At 41.8% G+C, this 15,648-nt stretch overlaps 1 protein-coding gene across 3 annotated transcripts in view; it reads left to right on the plus strand.

The window, feature by feature from the left end:
* The window catches only part of LOC136758511 (rap guanine nucleotide exchange factor 1), a 76,157-nt gene that overhangs the window by 54,031 nt on the left and 6,478 nt on the right, over positions 1 to 15,648 (plus strand). Inside the window, exons 11-21 of one of the 3 annotated variants that reach the window (XM_066712946.1) lie at positions 244 to 414; positions 2,367 to 2,708; positions 8,684 to 8,830; positions 9,526 to 9,618; positions 11,245 to 11,333; positions 11,661 to 11,763; positions 12,930 to 13,005; positions 13,555 to 13,639; positions 14,651 to 14,743; positions 14,909 to 15,094; positions 15,481 to 15,565. In XM_066712946.1, the coding sequence (XP_066569043.1) occupies positions 244 to 414; positions 2,367 to 2,708; positions 8,684 to 8,830; positions 9,526 to 9,618; positions 11,245 to 11,333; positions 11,661 to 11,763; positions 12,930 to 13,005; positions 13,555 to 13,639; positions 14,651 to 14,743; positions 14,909 to 15,094; positions 15,481 to 15,565 (1,470 nt within the window). The remainder of the gene's footprint in view (positions 1 to 243; positions 415 to 2,366; positions 2,709 to 8,683; positions 8,831 to 9,525; positions 9,619 to 11,244; positions 11,334 to 11,660; positions 11,764 to 12,929; positions 13,006 to 13,554; positions 13,640 to 14,650; positions 14,744 to 14,908; positions 15,095 to 15,480; positions 15,566 to 15,648) is intronic. The other 2 variants (XM_066712947.1, XM_066712949.1) reach the window with 2 other exon arrangements.

The following is a 15,648-nucleotide window of genomic DNA, read 5'->3' on the forward strand; positions in this document are numbered from 1 at the left end:
TCCAGCGATGTTGCTTATATGCCATATGTGTGTGTTTATAAATGTATATGTATGAATATAGATAGATGGATATATTTAAAGAAGAATACATGAATAAAACTTGCTCTTTTTCTCTGCCCACTGCTGCTTAGAGCTCCCGGTCCTTTGCTTAGATGTACTGCTAGCTGAATAAACTTTCCCTTGCTCTCCTCCCTCTCCTTCCTCTCCCGTCCGTCTCTGCCCTTCTCTGCTTGTGTCCTGCAGGCCTCCTATACTGCTTCCTCCTCCTCTTCCTCCTCCTCCTCTTCTCTTTCATGTCATGTTCAGCCCTCTAAACCTGCTGTCGTGGTGGAGGACGCCAACTCCGCTCTCAGTCTCAGCATATCCGTCTCTAACTCCTACCTGAGCCGGCACACCTCCTTCACCGCGCCTCCGGTGAGTCTCAGCCTGTGGAGCTGTGGCTGTGTGGTGCTGTGGTGTCGTCCGTATTCTGCTGGTGGCCCAACCCTGGTCTGAGAGCTTCACAGTCAATGCTCTAGGTTTCAGCATCAACAATGTTGCCAAAACGATATCATTTTGTGTTTGTTTTTCACATTTCATTGAACGAGGGGCTTTTTTGAAATGCTCCAACAAAGCAATCTGGCAGCCCATTTATAATTTGATTCATCCCGACCATTTTGAAGTCTTATTCTTGTTTTGTTAAGTTTTTTTTTTTTTACTCATTAAGAATTAATTAATTCCCAATGGTTAATTTCCAGTTGCAGTCTCTGATAGAATAATTGGTTCTCCAAAACAACTAGGGTTTTAATTTCCCTGTTGATTAATCTTCTTCACAAAACTTAATTCTTGAACATGGCAAAACAACAAATGTATTTATTAATTTTGTTTTATTATTTTTGTTACTCATACAGAGAGAGCATTGACCAGGGTTGGCTATCAACCTTTGCTTAACTGTACTGTATATTCTTTGTTTACTTTTTTTACTTTAACTATGAGGTTACAGGTAAGCCAACTTAATAAACATGTACAAAAGCCAAACCGTTTCATGGACATTCAACAGTATGTGATCATTATAATTACTTTCCATTTAATAGTTTTTTAAGGGAAACAATGTATATGGCTGTGTTCAGAGAACTCGGAAAGCTTGTTTATTTCATCTTAATTACAAAACATTTTAGATATTCAATATGTAATTTAATATTGTAAAAGGAACTGAAAAGTTTCACTGTGTGTAGACAGCAGTAGGGCTTGCGGTTTGCTAGTTGCATTATCTTGTGTTTTTTTGAAAAAAAAGAAACGCAGTGATGACTGAGAAATTGAAATTGTGCTGGTTCAGAGTAATTTGTCAGTGATATGATTAGACTTTATGGAGCTAGAACAGGAAAACACATCAACTGACACTGGCAAGAGTTATTTTACTGTGTGTAGTGGATCAAAGATATGCTATTCTGAGTAGCTGGTGTCCTAAATTATTGTCCTGTTATGCTGCAGATGTTTCAGTATTTCAGTCCATTTTATGAGCTTCTGTTGTTCGTGTTGGTTTGTAGCTATAATTCAATGTGTCCAGTTTGGTGTTTTTTAGTCCCATCAGATTTCATATTCGTACCGGGGGTTTTTTCTTTGCCTTTTCCAACACTTACCAGACACTAGTCTAAACACCACCAGTATGCTTTTTAAGTACATTCTTTTATTTCAGTCCCACTGATGCAGTGCGGCAAGCGTCTGTTTTTTTTTTTTTTTTTTTTTTTTAATTCCCGGGTCACACAGCAATAGGTTTAATGGATTTTGTGATGAAGCGTGATGAAGCGTGATGTAGATAAGGAACCGGCTTCAAAGAGTAAGATATTTTATTTTCCTTTTTTTTTTTTTTTGTGTGCTTGTAATTGTATATCACCTTTAAACTCAATATAAGAAATCTGTGCTTATTTTTTAATTTATTTTTTAACCAGGTTAAAATGAAAAATACATCTTTGGTTTCAAACAAACCGTATTATAAGGAAACATTCTTATCGTTAAAGATGTTGGAATGTGATCATCAATGAAACTTAAATATAAAATACAAAATTGGGTATTGAGAGCTGTTTATTGATTTAAACATGTGGAAACGAGTGCTAATAATGTCACACCAAGTTGTGGACTTTTCAAACCGCAGAGAATCCTTTGGCTACTTCAGCAATGACAAGGAGTGTGATTAGGCTATATCGCAGAAATGCTTAAAAGTCTGATTAAAGACATTTAGTTTCTTGCAGAAAGAGCTTGTTGTAGGTCCATTTAATGTCCAAGGTGAAATTCATAAGATCTTATTTCTCATGGTTTTATTTTATTGCTGTTGTTTGTCTCTTTTTCCATGTGTTTCTTTAATTTTGTGTTTCTTTTCCTTTCCAAAGTTGGCGTCTCCTCCTCTTCCTCCCTCCATCTCTGAAGAGCTTCCATTCCCCCTCTACCTGCCTCCCTCTTTTCCCTCACTCAACATGGCGGCTCCTCCCTGGCCAATCCCTTTGTTGACGCCCTGGCCCACCCCCCAAATCACGCCAACTCTGCTCCACCAATCGGTATTCAGACAACCTTTCTTCGACCCCACCCTCCTCAGCCAGTGTTGGCTCAGCCACCCTTTCTACAACCAAATACTTTTGACTCAGTCCCTTCACAGCCAATCAGGCCTTAATGTTTCGGACAGTCCCGTCTGGATGCTCAGGTCTCCTCCCATTTCTGCCCATCTTGAATCACTGGTGAGATGTTCTCGGGGTGCGCTGTGCCCACCAATAGCTGTAGATACTAAAGACTGTTTTTCAGCATGTCTGATTACATCCAGCTTAACTTACGTCCAGCTTAATTGACTGAGGAGTTGAATATGGCCTGTGTACTTTGCTCAAGAATATTGGTCATTGTGCTTTTAAACTTAATTATATATCCCCAAATATAATATTGTCTCTAGTTTTATTTTAATGTAAAGCTATGTTAAGTATAATTATATCACCTTCATTATATGCACAACACGTTTGCTACACATGTGGGTATACAGGCCATATAAAATTGATCCGGCAGCACAGCTGGCATGACCTTAATCAGATATCAAGAAAAACATGGTGATCTAACCTCAACTCTCATACCTTTCCATATTTAAGAAACCATGTCTATCTTTGTCCAAGAAGACTCTCCCTTTTTTCTGTCCCTTTCAGTTGTTAGTCTCTGTGTGTTGTTGTTTAAAGACAAATTCTGCAATAAACTGCACACAAACTACTCTGACTTTTCTTTATCAGCATTATATTTTATTCTGTCACAAGCACAATTAAGTCAGAACAACTGTAACATAGAGGGAAATGGGAAAAGGTAGCCACAGTTTTGACAAATATGGAATATCATTTATGAAGTAGATCCTGCACTCATATACTTAATAGCTAGCCTTTTTCATTTGTAACCAACAAATCTGAAGTATTACAATGTTTCAGGTTAATTCGCACTACTAATATTTTCAACTTTACTGTACATGAAATAGAGGATTCTTCACCATTTTCCATCCCCTGCATTTCATGTATGACTTAACAGTGCTAGTATGAGTTCTCTTACCTTTGGGGTTTCAATTACACATGAAAGCTAGCCAATTTGTATGTTGCATAAAGAAAATGGTCATTCTTAAGGTGACTGTACACTCAGCTAATGGCATTTATGTGAAAGTAGTAGTGATGGTTTGGCTGTAGAGAGGCAGTGACTTGTCAGGAGTGGACAATTAGGTGGACAGTGTTAAGTTTTCACTACTTTTCGGGAGACTGCATGCCTGTCAACTGCAGAATGAATTGCATGGATTTCTGCTAGTTCACAGAAGGCCAGAGCTAAGGTTGTCTGCTGTAAACACTACCTCAGAGAAGAAGCCAAACCCTTCAGATGTTTACTTTGTGAGGAACACGAACTGTTTGAATTTTGACTTTTTAATAGCTGGACAGGCTGTATGAAATGGCTGTTTTTGAGTTAATGCACTGATGTTTTGTAAGTCTCTTACTTCAATACTTACCTTTTTTGGTGCTTCGGTTTTGACTGAATCAATGTAGCTTGTATCAATAGTGGTAGATTTGCCTGCTTCATTGGAGATGAGATTTGTTTTACAGTGCAAATGGGCAATACCCTGGGTAGGACAGAGCACATGTTTTATGGAGTGATCAACTGCAAGGAATTGAATTGTGTCCTCGAACTCCTGGGATCAGATATGTGTAGTCCAGAAATTATCAAGCATTCTTTGTAATGATGTGCTATGCATCATGCAAAAAATGTCTTATTCTTTCACACAGTCAGGGCAAATATTGCCAACTACAAACACTTGTCATTGTGCTATAGCTGGTCCCAGCTATTTCCTGCCTCAAGACCTGCCGCCAAACTGCCCCAATATGATTCAGACTCATATGCTAGATCTGTCTTTATATTTCTTTGCTTGCACAGGGCACCCTCTCTAAAGGAAACTGCTTTACCATTTGGTTGGTGACCCAGAAGCATTCTTGGAATAACTGAAAAGATGTCTTTCATGTCGGAGCCCTTCCCAGCAGCCCTCACTTCAAAGTGGGTTTTGTGACACTTGCTAAGATACTAGATAGTGGAGAGACCCAGTGCTTTTGTGCTGTTGCTTTAATGGTGTTATTTGACTGCTGCTGGTCTCACAAAGGGTTTGCTAATAGATGAATGTACATCAGCATTATTAGCACTAGACAAGGTACTTCCAGTTTGATTTAACAGAATTAAATTAGCAGCAGCCAGTAAGGATAACCGCATGAAAAAACTAAAAGAAAAATCGGACTCAAATCCGATCAATTCTCTTCTCTCCTTTCACCATTGTACAGTCCCAGCTGATGGCCTTTTGTTTGCACTGCACCAGATCTGGGCATCGAGCTGAGTTTTCGTGCTTTAAATGTGATTCTCGGTGGGCTAATCCAGCCTGGAGAGGCTCAATTCATAGCCACAGCTGCCCATTGTCCCAGAGCTTTGCTGTACCTTTCAGTGTGGTAACAGTGTCATTTGAGAGTCAAATCGTCTGATTTCCAATAACCTGTCAGAACTGCTGCCTGGGTGAAAGGGATATTGGATTGTTTTGCCGGCCTAAAAAGAGGATGTCTTTTGTCTCAGCAGGCAAAATGTAAAATAAATGAAAAAGCTCAACACTTTGTCTGTCACTAAGCCATGGCCGCGCATTCCCCAGCTGACTGGATACATTAGTTTAATTCCTCTTTGTGACTTAATTGCATTAATACTCTGTAATGTTTACACCCCTCTGTGCTACAGAAATTTAGGTCAGAATGCTGAGGTGTTGTTTGGTGTGTGCTGGACATGGATATTATGGCATATGTGGAGGAAAGGCTGACAAATTATCCCCTAATAAAAATGATGAACTAATAGGCTTTTCTGAATCAGTCAACATAAATGCTTTGAAATTGGTCAATCTATATCAGACAGTAACCATGCACATTTTGTCTGTTTATGGATGGAATATTGCAAAATCTCTGGCGTGTTGACTGTGTTCCAGTCCTATCACTGCCCTTTGTCATCTCGTTGTTTTGTTTTCCCCACATGCTTTATAACACAGACATGGATGTCGACTTCAAGAATAGTTTATTTGACAGCTTCTCAGGGTAATGGCTTTCTGTGATGAAACCTCTCGTTTTTCATCTGTGTTTATTGTAGCACAGGATGTCTGGGCTCCAGTGCAGTAAGAAAGCACAGATGAAAGGACACGCAGCCTCCTACCACGACCAGGAATTCTCTGACACGTCTTCTCTGACTCCCCTAATTAGTTCAAATCAGTCCAGTGTTGTCGAGAAAGGGGGAGGGGGAAATTCTCCACTAAAGCAGATTGATAGAGATCAGTTACAGTCTTAGTCGGGGTGGTGTTATATGGGACCTAAAGGAGATAATTGAGTTAATATTCTTACCACAGAGCCTTTAGTCTCTGGTCTTTCCCAATGCATGCTCCTGTGGATTGTGTGGAATGTGGCCATATGTCTGTAATTCAAACCAGATTTGTGTGTGTGCGTGCTTGAGCCCTGTACCCCCAAAAAGGGCATTTTTAACATTCTTGATTTCCTTAGGGCCTGCTTTTTGAAGAGTTGTAGGGAGGGTCGGGGGGGAAGTGTGAGGAAAGCTGTTCCGCATTTAAAACAAAAACATGTTTTATTTTTGTTTCTCAACCCTGGTTTAAAGCTTCATTTCCCCCTCCATGTCCTTGAGTGTCAGATTCATAGTCACTAATATGTGCTTTCAAAGTGCAGTGGGAACTCGCCAAGTGCTTCATGTCATCCTATAGGCATATAGGTATGACCAGGAATGTAAGGGCAAGTGTAGGCAGATCACTTACTCTTGAATTCCACTTCAATCCCGCAGCGTTACAGAGTGCAACGATGACTTAATGGATTCTCTCATTCTCCCCGGTTGCGAGACTTTTCGTGCATTTCCGATTAGTCACACTATTAAACCTCACACTTCGAGGCCACCAAATTCCGATTTATATCGATCCTGTTCTGGATTAAAACTCCAAACTAATATCTAGATCCAGCCGATGTTGATTCATTACTCTACTGGTTTTGACCTATTTTCATAATCGGTTTAGTGTTGAAGCTTTGATGTCTTGTGCTGTTGTAGTATGAATCACTATAGTTGATTGAAAAATGATGCACTGAGAGAGAGGGAGAAATAAAACCAGCTCACCAGCCTGTGTAATATATGTACTTGTCAACAGCTCCAACAAAAACATCACCAGATCTGTGTGGTGAATTTTGCTCTTAAAGCGACTGCTGTACGCGTCTTTCTGGATTGTTGGTATACGAGCGCTACAGGATTTTTTGGTTGCACAATTCCAAAGTTGAAAAGGGCGGTTTTTATAGCGGGAATTGACTTTGGCAGCTCCAGGCGTTAAGCAGCCTCTTTGTTTAGCTTTTGCGGGATGGATAGGGTGGTATTTTGGTCGGGTTTGGGACATTGGTTTTAGGAGTTATTTTGAGACGCTTCCTACCGTCTTGCTCAAGAGGCGTTTGGCATGAAGGAATGGCAGTAATCGCTGAAGTATGACATTTCTGAGAGGGAGCCAGTGTTGCTGTAATGTGGGGCAGAGGGAGTGGTGGTGGCATATGAGCTCACCGTGTGATTGGCTGCGTTGAACTGTCATCACACACTCCTGTAGAAACTGTGTACAGGGCAGTGGGATTTTTTTGGGGGGTTGTTTACCCAGTTCTGTCTGAGTGGGGGAAAGTTAAAGAGTTCGTCTGTGCCTCCTGGTGCAGATGTGATGCAGCCCAATGACACGCAGTGCCTTTAAACCCCCCCTTGACAGTGTGTTTTTATTTCACTTGGCTGTGTAAGTCTCAGTTTGGCAGCACATAGGGAACATCAAGCTTTTTCGTTCCCCAGAAATTATTGCAATAAGAAGCAAGGAGAGGACTGTCCTTTCCCAATGGCCAAGTGACTCTCATTTTATTGAGTGTGTTCTGTGCTTACATTTCCATGATAAAAATGAATAAGTCAAGTCCTTTGGGAAATTCTGAATATTGGTCCCAGATCAAAAAATCGATCCTGTATAGGGAATGGTTTGAGTGTGCTGATCCCTAGAATCAAAACGACAAAAATAAGTGGATGGAAAAAAGTCTGTTTTCTCAGCACTTTCACTAAAAACAGAAGCCATGCTTTCATGATTTTATGATGTATTAAAAGAGCAGTGACTTGATAACAATGCGTTTCCAATATAATAAGGCTGAAGTACACACACAAAATACTGTTTTCTGTACTGTGGTTGTGAAGCTTTTGTGTTTATGTATGGTATAGTATAAATACTACTTTGTTCAGAAATGTCTAATTAGTCATTGAGAGCCTCAGTAGAGACCGTCATTTCCGTTTGTGGTGGATGTTTTGCTAGATAATCATAGCGTTGTTAGCTTAGTAAGCAGCTGTCTTAATAAAACAAAACATCCTTATAGACTCGTGACCACACAGACTGAAAAACTCAACTTCCCTCATTGTTTTGTTCGTCTTTGTGTCACCAATAACATCTTCGATAATTTTTTTAGCCTTTTCTTTTCCCACCCCAAACTTACTGCACTCTTGTTAGGTAGTACAGTTATCTTGAAAGCACAGAAGTAGGTCATATGAAAACTTGTAGACTTTACTGGTACAGGGTATTTTGGGGGACTCCACTGCCTACTCATGTTTTACCAGCTCGAATGATTTCTGCTGCAATAAAAAGCTGATTGGGTAGAGTTAATAGATGTGATTCCTGTGAATTTGCTGGATTGTTGTGGTTTCTGAAATGCTTAGAAAGGGTACCAGGATGCCTGTGCAGATTTCCCTCCAGATTAGTTTTTGGTATAAAATGGCCTCAGATGTAGAGATGGTAAAAACCTGATCGGCTCAGCTCTGCAGAAAGTGGATGTCTGACCGAGAGAAGTGGACTCCATCTCGATGAATCACCTTGAATCTCATCCAGTGTTTGCTTTGCAGACCTCTGACAGTCTAGACCAGCTTCTCTCTCATCATCTTTTTCTGTTTCTCTCTCTCTGTCTCTGTCTCTGTCTTTCTTGCTCTCTCTCTCTCTCTCTCTCTCCCTGTCCCCTCTGTTTTCCAGTACAAGACTGTTTTCAGGTCCTACTCTCAGGACTTTGCACCTCACAGCCAAGCCTCCATTCCTCCTTTCCTCTCATCTGTCTCTTCCCACTTTCCCACTGTCCACCAATCGCAGAGCTCGGACCTAGCGCCGCCAGCCACCACCGGCCAATCAGCAGATCCCGGGGGCCTGGCCAACGGTTCCCTGGAAAGCTCTGGTGGCTCTCTCGCTGTCTGCCTTCCTTCTGAACCTTCTCTCACTGACTCTCTGCAGCCCCCTGTGGTGAGCTCCCGCTTGGGGATGGTGGGGACAGGGGGACTGGACAGGCTTGGGTAGTGTGGGTGCTGGGAGGGGACTGGACTGGTCAGGTGGGTCTAAAGATCCAGGGTGGAGTTCTTGATCAGCTGGAACTCAAAAGGTTTGTCGCCAGCAAGATTCCTTTTAGTTCAGTTTTGAGGGGTGGAGTGACATTATAGATGATGCAAGAATATACACTCGTATAACTCCAAATTAATCTTGTAGTGGGTTTCTCCAACACCGCAGTATCTCCTTGCATTCCAGTGTTTTTTTTGTTTGTTTTTTAAATTGGGTGCTCAGTACTAGGTCTCCAGGAGAGGGTGGGGTTTCAATGTACCCATGCAGTCCAACATCAACGACTGTGGGAAGAGCTTACAATGAGTTTTAGTATAAAGCTACAAACTCCTTTGTCAGTGATTTTCAGTGGCCTTCACATATGCATCACTCGGTCATCTCTGTTTGTTCCTGGATGGACAGTTGTAGTTGGAACACTAAACACTTCTGCACCCCCGGGTACAGCCTGCTAATGCCCTGCTGACTCCACACACTTCCACCTGCACTTCTCTTCCCACGCAAACCCAGCAGCTCTGGCTGGTGTCCTGCCAGCTGAGTGTGTGTCTCTCTGTCCAGCACCCTGCCTCGAGCTCTTGTCATTTGTGCTGTCGTCCTTTCTCCTGTAGAGCGAGAGTGCTAACGAAGAAGGCGGGGAGGGTGAATACGTCAATCTGTATTCGTCCAGCCAAGCCAATGGAGAACTCCCTCACTCCAAAGGAGTAAGTAGCTGGCATGCTGTGGCGCATTGGTGCAGCTGGAGAATGGGCTGCTTCGAGCATGTGACACGGAAGTGGTTTGAGAGGCTTACTTGGGCTTCTGTATGCTTCTGACTTGCTTGGCATGCTGCCTTGTGCTGCCGTTTTTATGTATCTTTGGGTTCCTCACCCTTCAAAACTAATGTGGTGTGTGTGTGTGTGTGTGTATGTAGATATACACATATATATAGCCAAAACAGTGAGTGATAACTGTATCTAATAGGTTTTTCACTTCCATGTCAAATCTGACCCTTACTGATAATAGACAAGTAATTCACAAGTAACAACATGGTTCCAGCGACTCAGATAAATTTGAAAAGATTGTATCAGGAGAAAGAAAGGCTTGTTTCAAATGGTGAAGAGGATGTAGGATGAAGAATCGGGTTTCTGTGAAAGCAGATGCAACAAACCCTCTAAAAAAATATAAATAAATAAATAAATAAATAAATAAAACAAATATAGTAATCAGAGTTCAAATCAACACAGAGATTAGGCCAGCATGATTGAAACAGAGCTTCTTTCAAGGCAGGACGCCAGCCTCAGCGAGTGACCAGACACTGACATGATCATAATCAAGAGATACTCTTTCCTTTTCCTATGTTGAGTAACAAATGGTTCAGGCCTCCCCAGCACTGCTTAACGGTCCTTTGTGTAATGCTCGATTTCTCTGTCCTTTGTGGCTTTTCATCTCCCACCCCATTTCCCTTCATTGTCTGCTCTCTTCCCTGGTTCTGCAGTGGCTGGTTTTGCAATACCAGCCTTGCACCGACTCGGACACTTACCCCCCTCATGACGAGGTGCTGTAATCATTGTGTGGAAATGAGCTGGCATGGTGCACCGCAGCCACCAGCTGCACAGTAGCATATCAGATTTGTGAGAAATGCAATGTGATTGTATTCAAGGTGTTCTTTATCATTTTGGTTTGTTTTCTTCGGGGGGGCGGGGTGTTGTAATATGTGACCGCTGCACAAAGCCATTGGTTATAATCTTGTAACTTGTCATTTAAAAAAACAATAGTCATATTCCAGGAATTTCTCAAATCTCTTGCAGTTAGATCTGAAATGATTTTCAGATTTAAACCTTCCAATGACTTAAGTGAGGTCTTCAGAGGTGAACCAGTCTAGTGTTAAGTATATCTAAAAAAAAAAAAAAAAAAAAAAAAAAAACACAGCATGTCTTTGTAAACCTATTATGATCCTGGACATTTGTATATCCTTTTATTTACCTTAATATATACTCTTTACAGGAAGTTTTTATTTTCATTTTAAAGATTCTCTTGTCTGCTTTTTAACAATACTGCATGCAGTTTCTTGTTTTTAATGCATATATATCTACACATGTGTGTGCATAATATAGTTTTCTAACCACCATTGTCTTGTCTTTAAATTAACAGCTCCCCGATTTATTCCCTAACTGCAATCAGTCGCCAATGTATTTTGCCATTGTTGTGTTTGCACTGCGGCCGGTAACCTAATTCAGTCTAAGATTAGCCTATTCATGGTCTCCCTGAGGACTGATACACCGGTCAGTCTGGCGTGCGCTCAGTGCGTCTGTGATGCCCCTCTTTAAGGCAGTGTTGTTCATTATCAGGAGCCCTCGGCCGTGATAGACGACGTGCTCGAAGACCCCGCCCCACCAAAGCCCTCATCCAATAGCAAGGAGAGCACCGACATAGAAAGGTAGGGCTTTGACCTGCCATTGGCCATTCCCAGTGTATTCCCTACAGCTGGCCTGTCAACTCCTAAAATCACAAGTGTCTTCTGCTTTCATCTTCCAGCTTGTGGACTGTTTGTGTGACATCTACTATTTTAAGTCAATCAGCCGCCAAACCTATCAATCAGCATTTGTTCTTCGTTTGTTTACCTTTTATTAGAATATGTATTTTCCTAATGTGAGAATGGTATCGGTATCAATGTGTTATTGGACATTACGTTTGCTCTCCAGTGCAGCCTGATGTTGGAGAGGTACCTACAGATGTTGGTGACTAATTCTGGTTTTCCAAGCAGGAGACAGAAGTCCACAGACTCAGGCCAGAGCGAAGACGAGGTGGACGAGCTGTCCCTCATCGACCACAAGGAGATCATGTCTCGCCTGACGCTAAAGCAGGAGGTAGGCTGACGGGGATATTTGAGGACGGGCTGCTGTCTGGAGTTTCACGGTCACAAACAGAAGCTTCCTTTCCCTTTTCAGCACATGCTGCTGTAATTGACTCTGATCTCATTACTGCCAAGGAAATGCGTGACATTTCCTTTCAACTCCTGTCATGATCAATTATGCTAAAGCCCACTGTGTAACATTTGAATATAAAATCAAGATATTAAAAGTTAAAAAAAAAATCCATTACCTTAAAAAAAGAAACCGTAAAAGAAAAATAACTAATCACAGCTGTACCTATTCCTATTCAGATCTTCCAAATCATGTATGACTAATGTTCTTATTTAATAGATTAATAGCCACTTAATGCCCATAGTGGACTCTTTTAAACATACTGTCTTGAGCTGGCTCTTCTTCTGGGTTAAACTGGTGTTCACTGCCAAAGTAAAGAGAAATCTTTCCAAGCTGGATATCTAAGCTCAGTGCCAACGGCCACATCCAGCGGCTCCCCAGGGAATGCCCACGTGTGACAGGGCACCACTGATTCGGTACCAGGCAGACGGGGCCCTGTTCATGGTCTGTACTCGGCTGTATCCTGCCTGGGCCTGGGCTGGATTTCGATTTTTATTTGCGCTCTCCCTCCCTCCCTGCTTCCTCCCGTCTTGCACACCACCGCCCCCTGACAGCATCCATGGGTAACTGCGCTTTTTTTTTTTTTTTTTTTTGGCGCAGCCTGACAGACAGCAGTACGTGATTGTGTTTGTACTGTCAGTCTGGACTCTTCAAGGTCAAGCCCAGCTTTCCGAAAGGGGCTGAACTGAAATCCATAAACTGCTCCCCCAACAGAGAATCTGGAGAAAGGGCCTGAGAGCACTGGATTGAGTATTTTGTTTTGGGGAAGATGTATCTCTATATATAATTTTTCCTGCCTCACCTGCAAGGCTGGCAGTTTGTGCGCTGGGTCCCTGCAGTGTGAGGGGCCGGTCTCTGAGCACGCTGCCTCACTAATGTATTCAGGTGGTGCAGGGGGGATGAGAGGCTTCAGGGCTGAGCCTGCTTTGCTGTGCCCAAGGCTGCAGGAAAAGGCATTGTGAGTGGGCCAGCTCGGGGGTGAGTGCTGCTCTGCCAGCTTGTTTTTTCCCACCCCTTCCCGTCTAATCCTCCTGTCCTCGCTCTTTCAGAATGACGATGGGCCGGACGTCCGGGCGGGATCGGGAGACATCTTATTAGTCCATGCGACTGAAACGGACCGCAAAGGTATTTATTACCTGCTCTCGAGGAAAAGCAGGTTTTATTACTCTGTTCGTGTGTGTGAGAATGGGGAAACAGATTTATTGTTGTCATTATTAAATTATACTCATCATCATCATCATCATCTGTGTTGTAAATGTAATCCAAAATATCCTTCAGAGTGTTTGAGAAATGTTGCTTAGCAGACCCTTGTCATGTCTGAACACTTTTAAATCGGTGTTTCAGTGCCTTGTGTTCAACGGAATAATATGTGGGAAAGGCTGTACAAGGATTGTTTTTATTGTCAGGTGTTTTTAACAGAAATTTGGCAAAACCAATTGCAAAATGCACCATTATTAGGTTAAAATATGATCAGATGTACTGCAAACTGATTTTTACATAATTTTGTTTTAATCAAATGTCACCCCCAATAAAATGTCTATTAAATCAAGAGGAAACCAATTAAAAGTTGTTTTTTTCTTTATTTATAGAAGGCTATTTCCTGTTTTTATTTTATTTTATCTTCCAGTTAATAAAATTATGAAAATCTCTAATCTGGTTTTCTTCTTTTTCTAGATCTAGTACTGTACTGTGAAGCTTTCCTTACAACGTATAGGACATTCATAACTCCGGAGGACCTAATAAAGAAGCTGCATTATAGATATCCTTTTCTGAACAGACCATGGGATGCCTTAGTTCCCTCAGAATTAAGCTGATATAACACTGAAGTATTTGTTGTAAATTGTCTTACACCATATGCTTTTTTGTTTTAGTTATTTGTTTGCAGTTTCCCACTGGTTGCATTGATCTGTGTGGTGATATAGGATATCAGTCCCTCTTACTGTTTTGGTGTCAATTTATTTTTGTTTTGCTTGGGAAACGGTTGATATAACTTATCTGTTGCATTATAGAGCTTGGAGATAAACAATTTAAAAATGATGTGCAGGGTCTGAAGTATACTCAAACACAGAAGAAGATGATAAAATTCTGAAAACTGAAATGAAACCTGTTAATTCAAAGACATGTAGAAATATAAAATAAAAATGCAATCTACTTTTTAAGCATGCCGCTTGACAAATACATGAGATTATTAGTCAAATGCAATATAAAGTCACTATGAATATACTTTTGAATCCCTTTGAATTTACCAGTCCGAATGTGTCAGACAGCAGACACACAGACTTCGAATAGTCTTTTTATTCCTATAGCTGCAGTTCAATAAAGCATGAGTGGTGCAAAAAAAATGGAATTCCCTTTCCTTTTCATACAAATCCTAGAGGCCTAAAACCTCAAATGAAAGCCTGCTCAGATCAAACTGAGGTTAAGCAGCATTAAACATAAACATTGTGGCATTTAAAGAGCGTTCTAACAGTTTAGTAAAGAACATTTCAATTGACCTTGATTTTGTCTGATATTACAGAGCTGCAAACCCACCATGTAAAGAATGGTTTGGAATTGTGCTTAACATTTAAGATGGCTTTGTCTTGTTGTGTTAGTTTGTTTTGCCCTCTCTTCTGATAAGGTTACTTTAAAAGGGCTGCACACCAGTCATTTTCAGCTCAAACTGTGTAACGCACATTAATGCATAAAAGGTTCCTTAAGTACTCAGATATACACATTATAGTAATTTAGTCATCAGACTGCACCATTCTATTCCTTGACCCCGCTGTACATATACGACGTTCTGTCACAGCCCGGACACCTTCAAGAAACGCGTGAGCAAAAACACGTTCTTCGTGCTTGTACGGGTCGTGGATGAGCTCTGGTGAGTTTTTAATATTCAATGTTTCCGTATTTATATTTGTGGTAAATATCTTTCCCAAACTGTAAACTTTGTAAATGAATTCAGATGTTTCTGAGCGGAGGGCGAGTTGAGCTCTAGTACAGTGACAGCTGACAAAGCCTGTTTCCTTACCCGCCTTCCCCCCAGCTTGGTGGAGCTCACAGACGACATCCTGAAGCAGCTGATGGACTTGGTGTTCAGACTGGTGTGTAACGGCGAGCTGAGCCTGGCCCGGGTGCTGCGCAACAACATCCTGGACAAGGTGGAGCAGAAGAAGCTCCTGCGCTACACCCACTCCCTCAAACCCTTGGCTGCGCGGGGGGTGGCTGCCAGGTGGGTGTCAGTGGGGTCTTGCCAGGGTTTAGGGATGAAAGGATGAAAGAGGTGTACACAGACTGTTACCTCACTGTCCCATTCCATGACCTGTGATCTAGCATTGGCTGCGTCCAGTTATCGGCTTTAGACATCCCAGTCCATTCCGTCACAGCTTGACGTTCTTTATTCCATTTCACAACCTGCTCTGTCTGTCCAGGGGGTATGTGACAGGTGGCAGCTCATCAACGGGGGATGTCTCAGCATTTGGTGTCTTGTTGATTCGACAGCAATGGAAAACTTAACATCCAAGACATGAATCGTCCACGTGTGTGGCGTTGCTTTCCCATTTGGATGCAGGTCTTCGCTCGTGTCAGATTCGTTTGTTTTCTCTCTCCTCCTCATAGGCCGGGCACTCTGCACGACTTCCGCAGTCATGAGATCGCCGACCAGCTCACCCTGCTGGATGCAGAATTGTTTTATAAAATAGAGGTAAGGCTTTGGAATAGAAAGTTAGTTTTTCTTAATGCCCACATCCTTTAACTCTTCTTTCAGTTCTCTCCTATGATACTGAA

Source organism: Amia ocellicauda, chromosome 9 (assembly GCF_036373705.1).
Source record: "Amia ocellicauda isolate fAmiCal2 chromosome 9, fAmiCal2.hap1, whole genome shotgun sequence".
In the NCBI taxonomy this organism is placed as follows: Eukaryota; Metazoa; Chordata; class Actinopteri; order Amiiformes; family Amiidae; genus Amia; species Amia ocellicauda.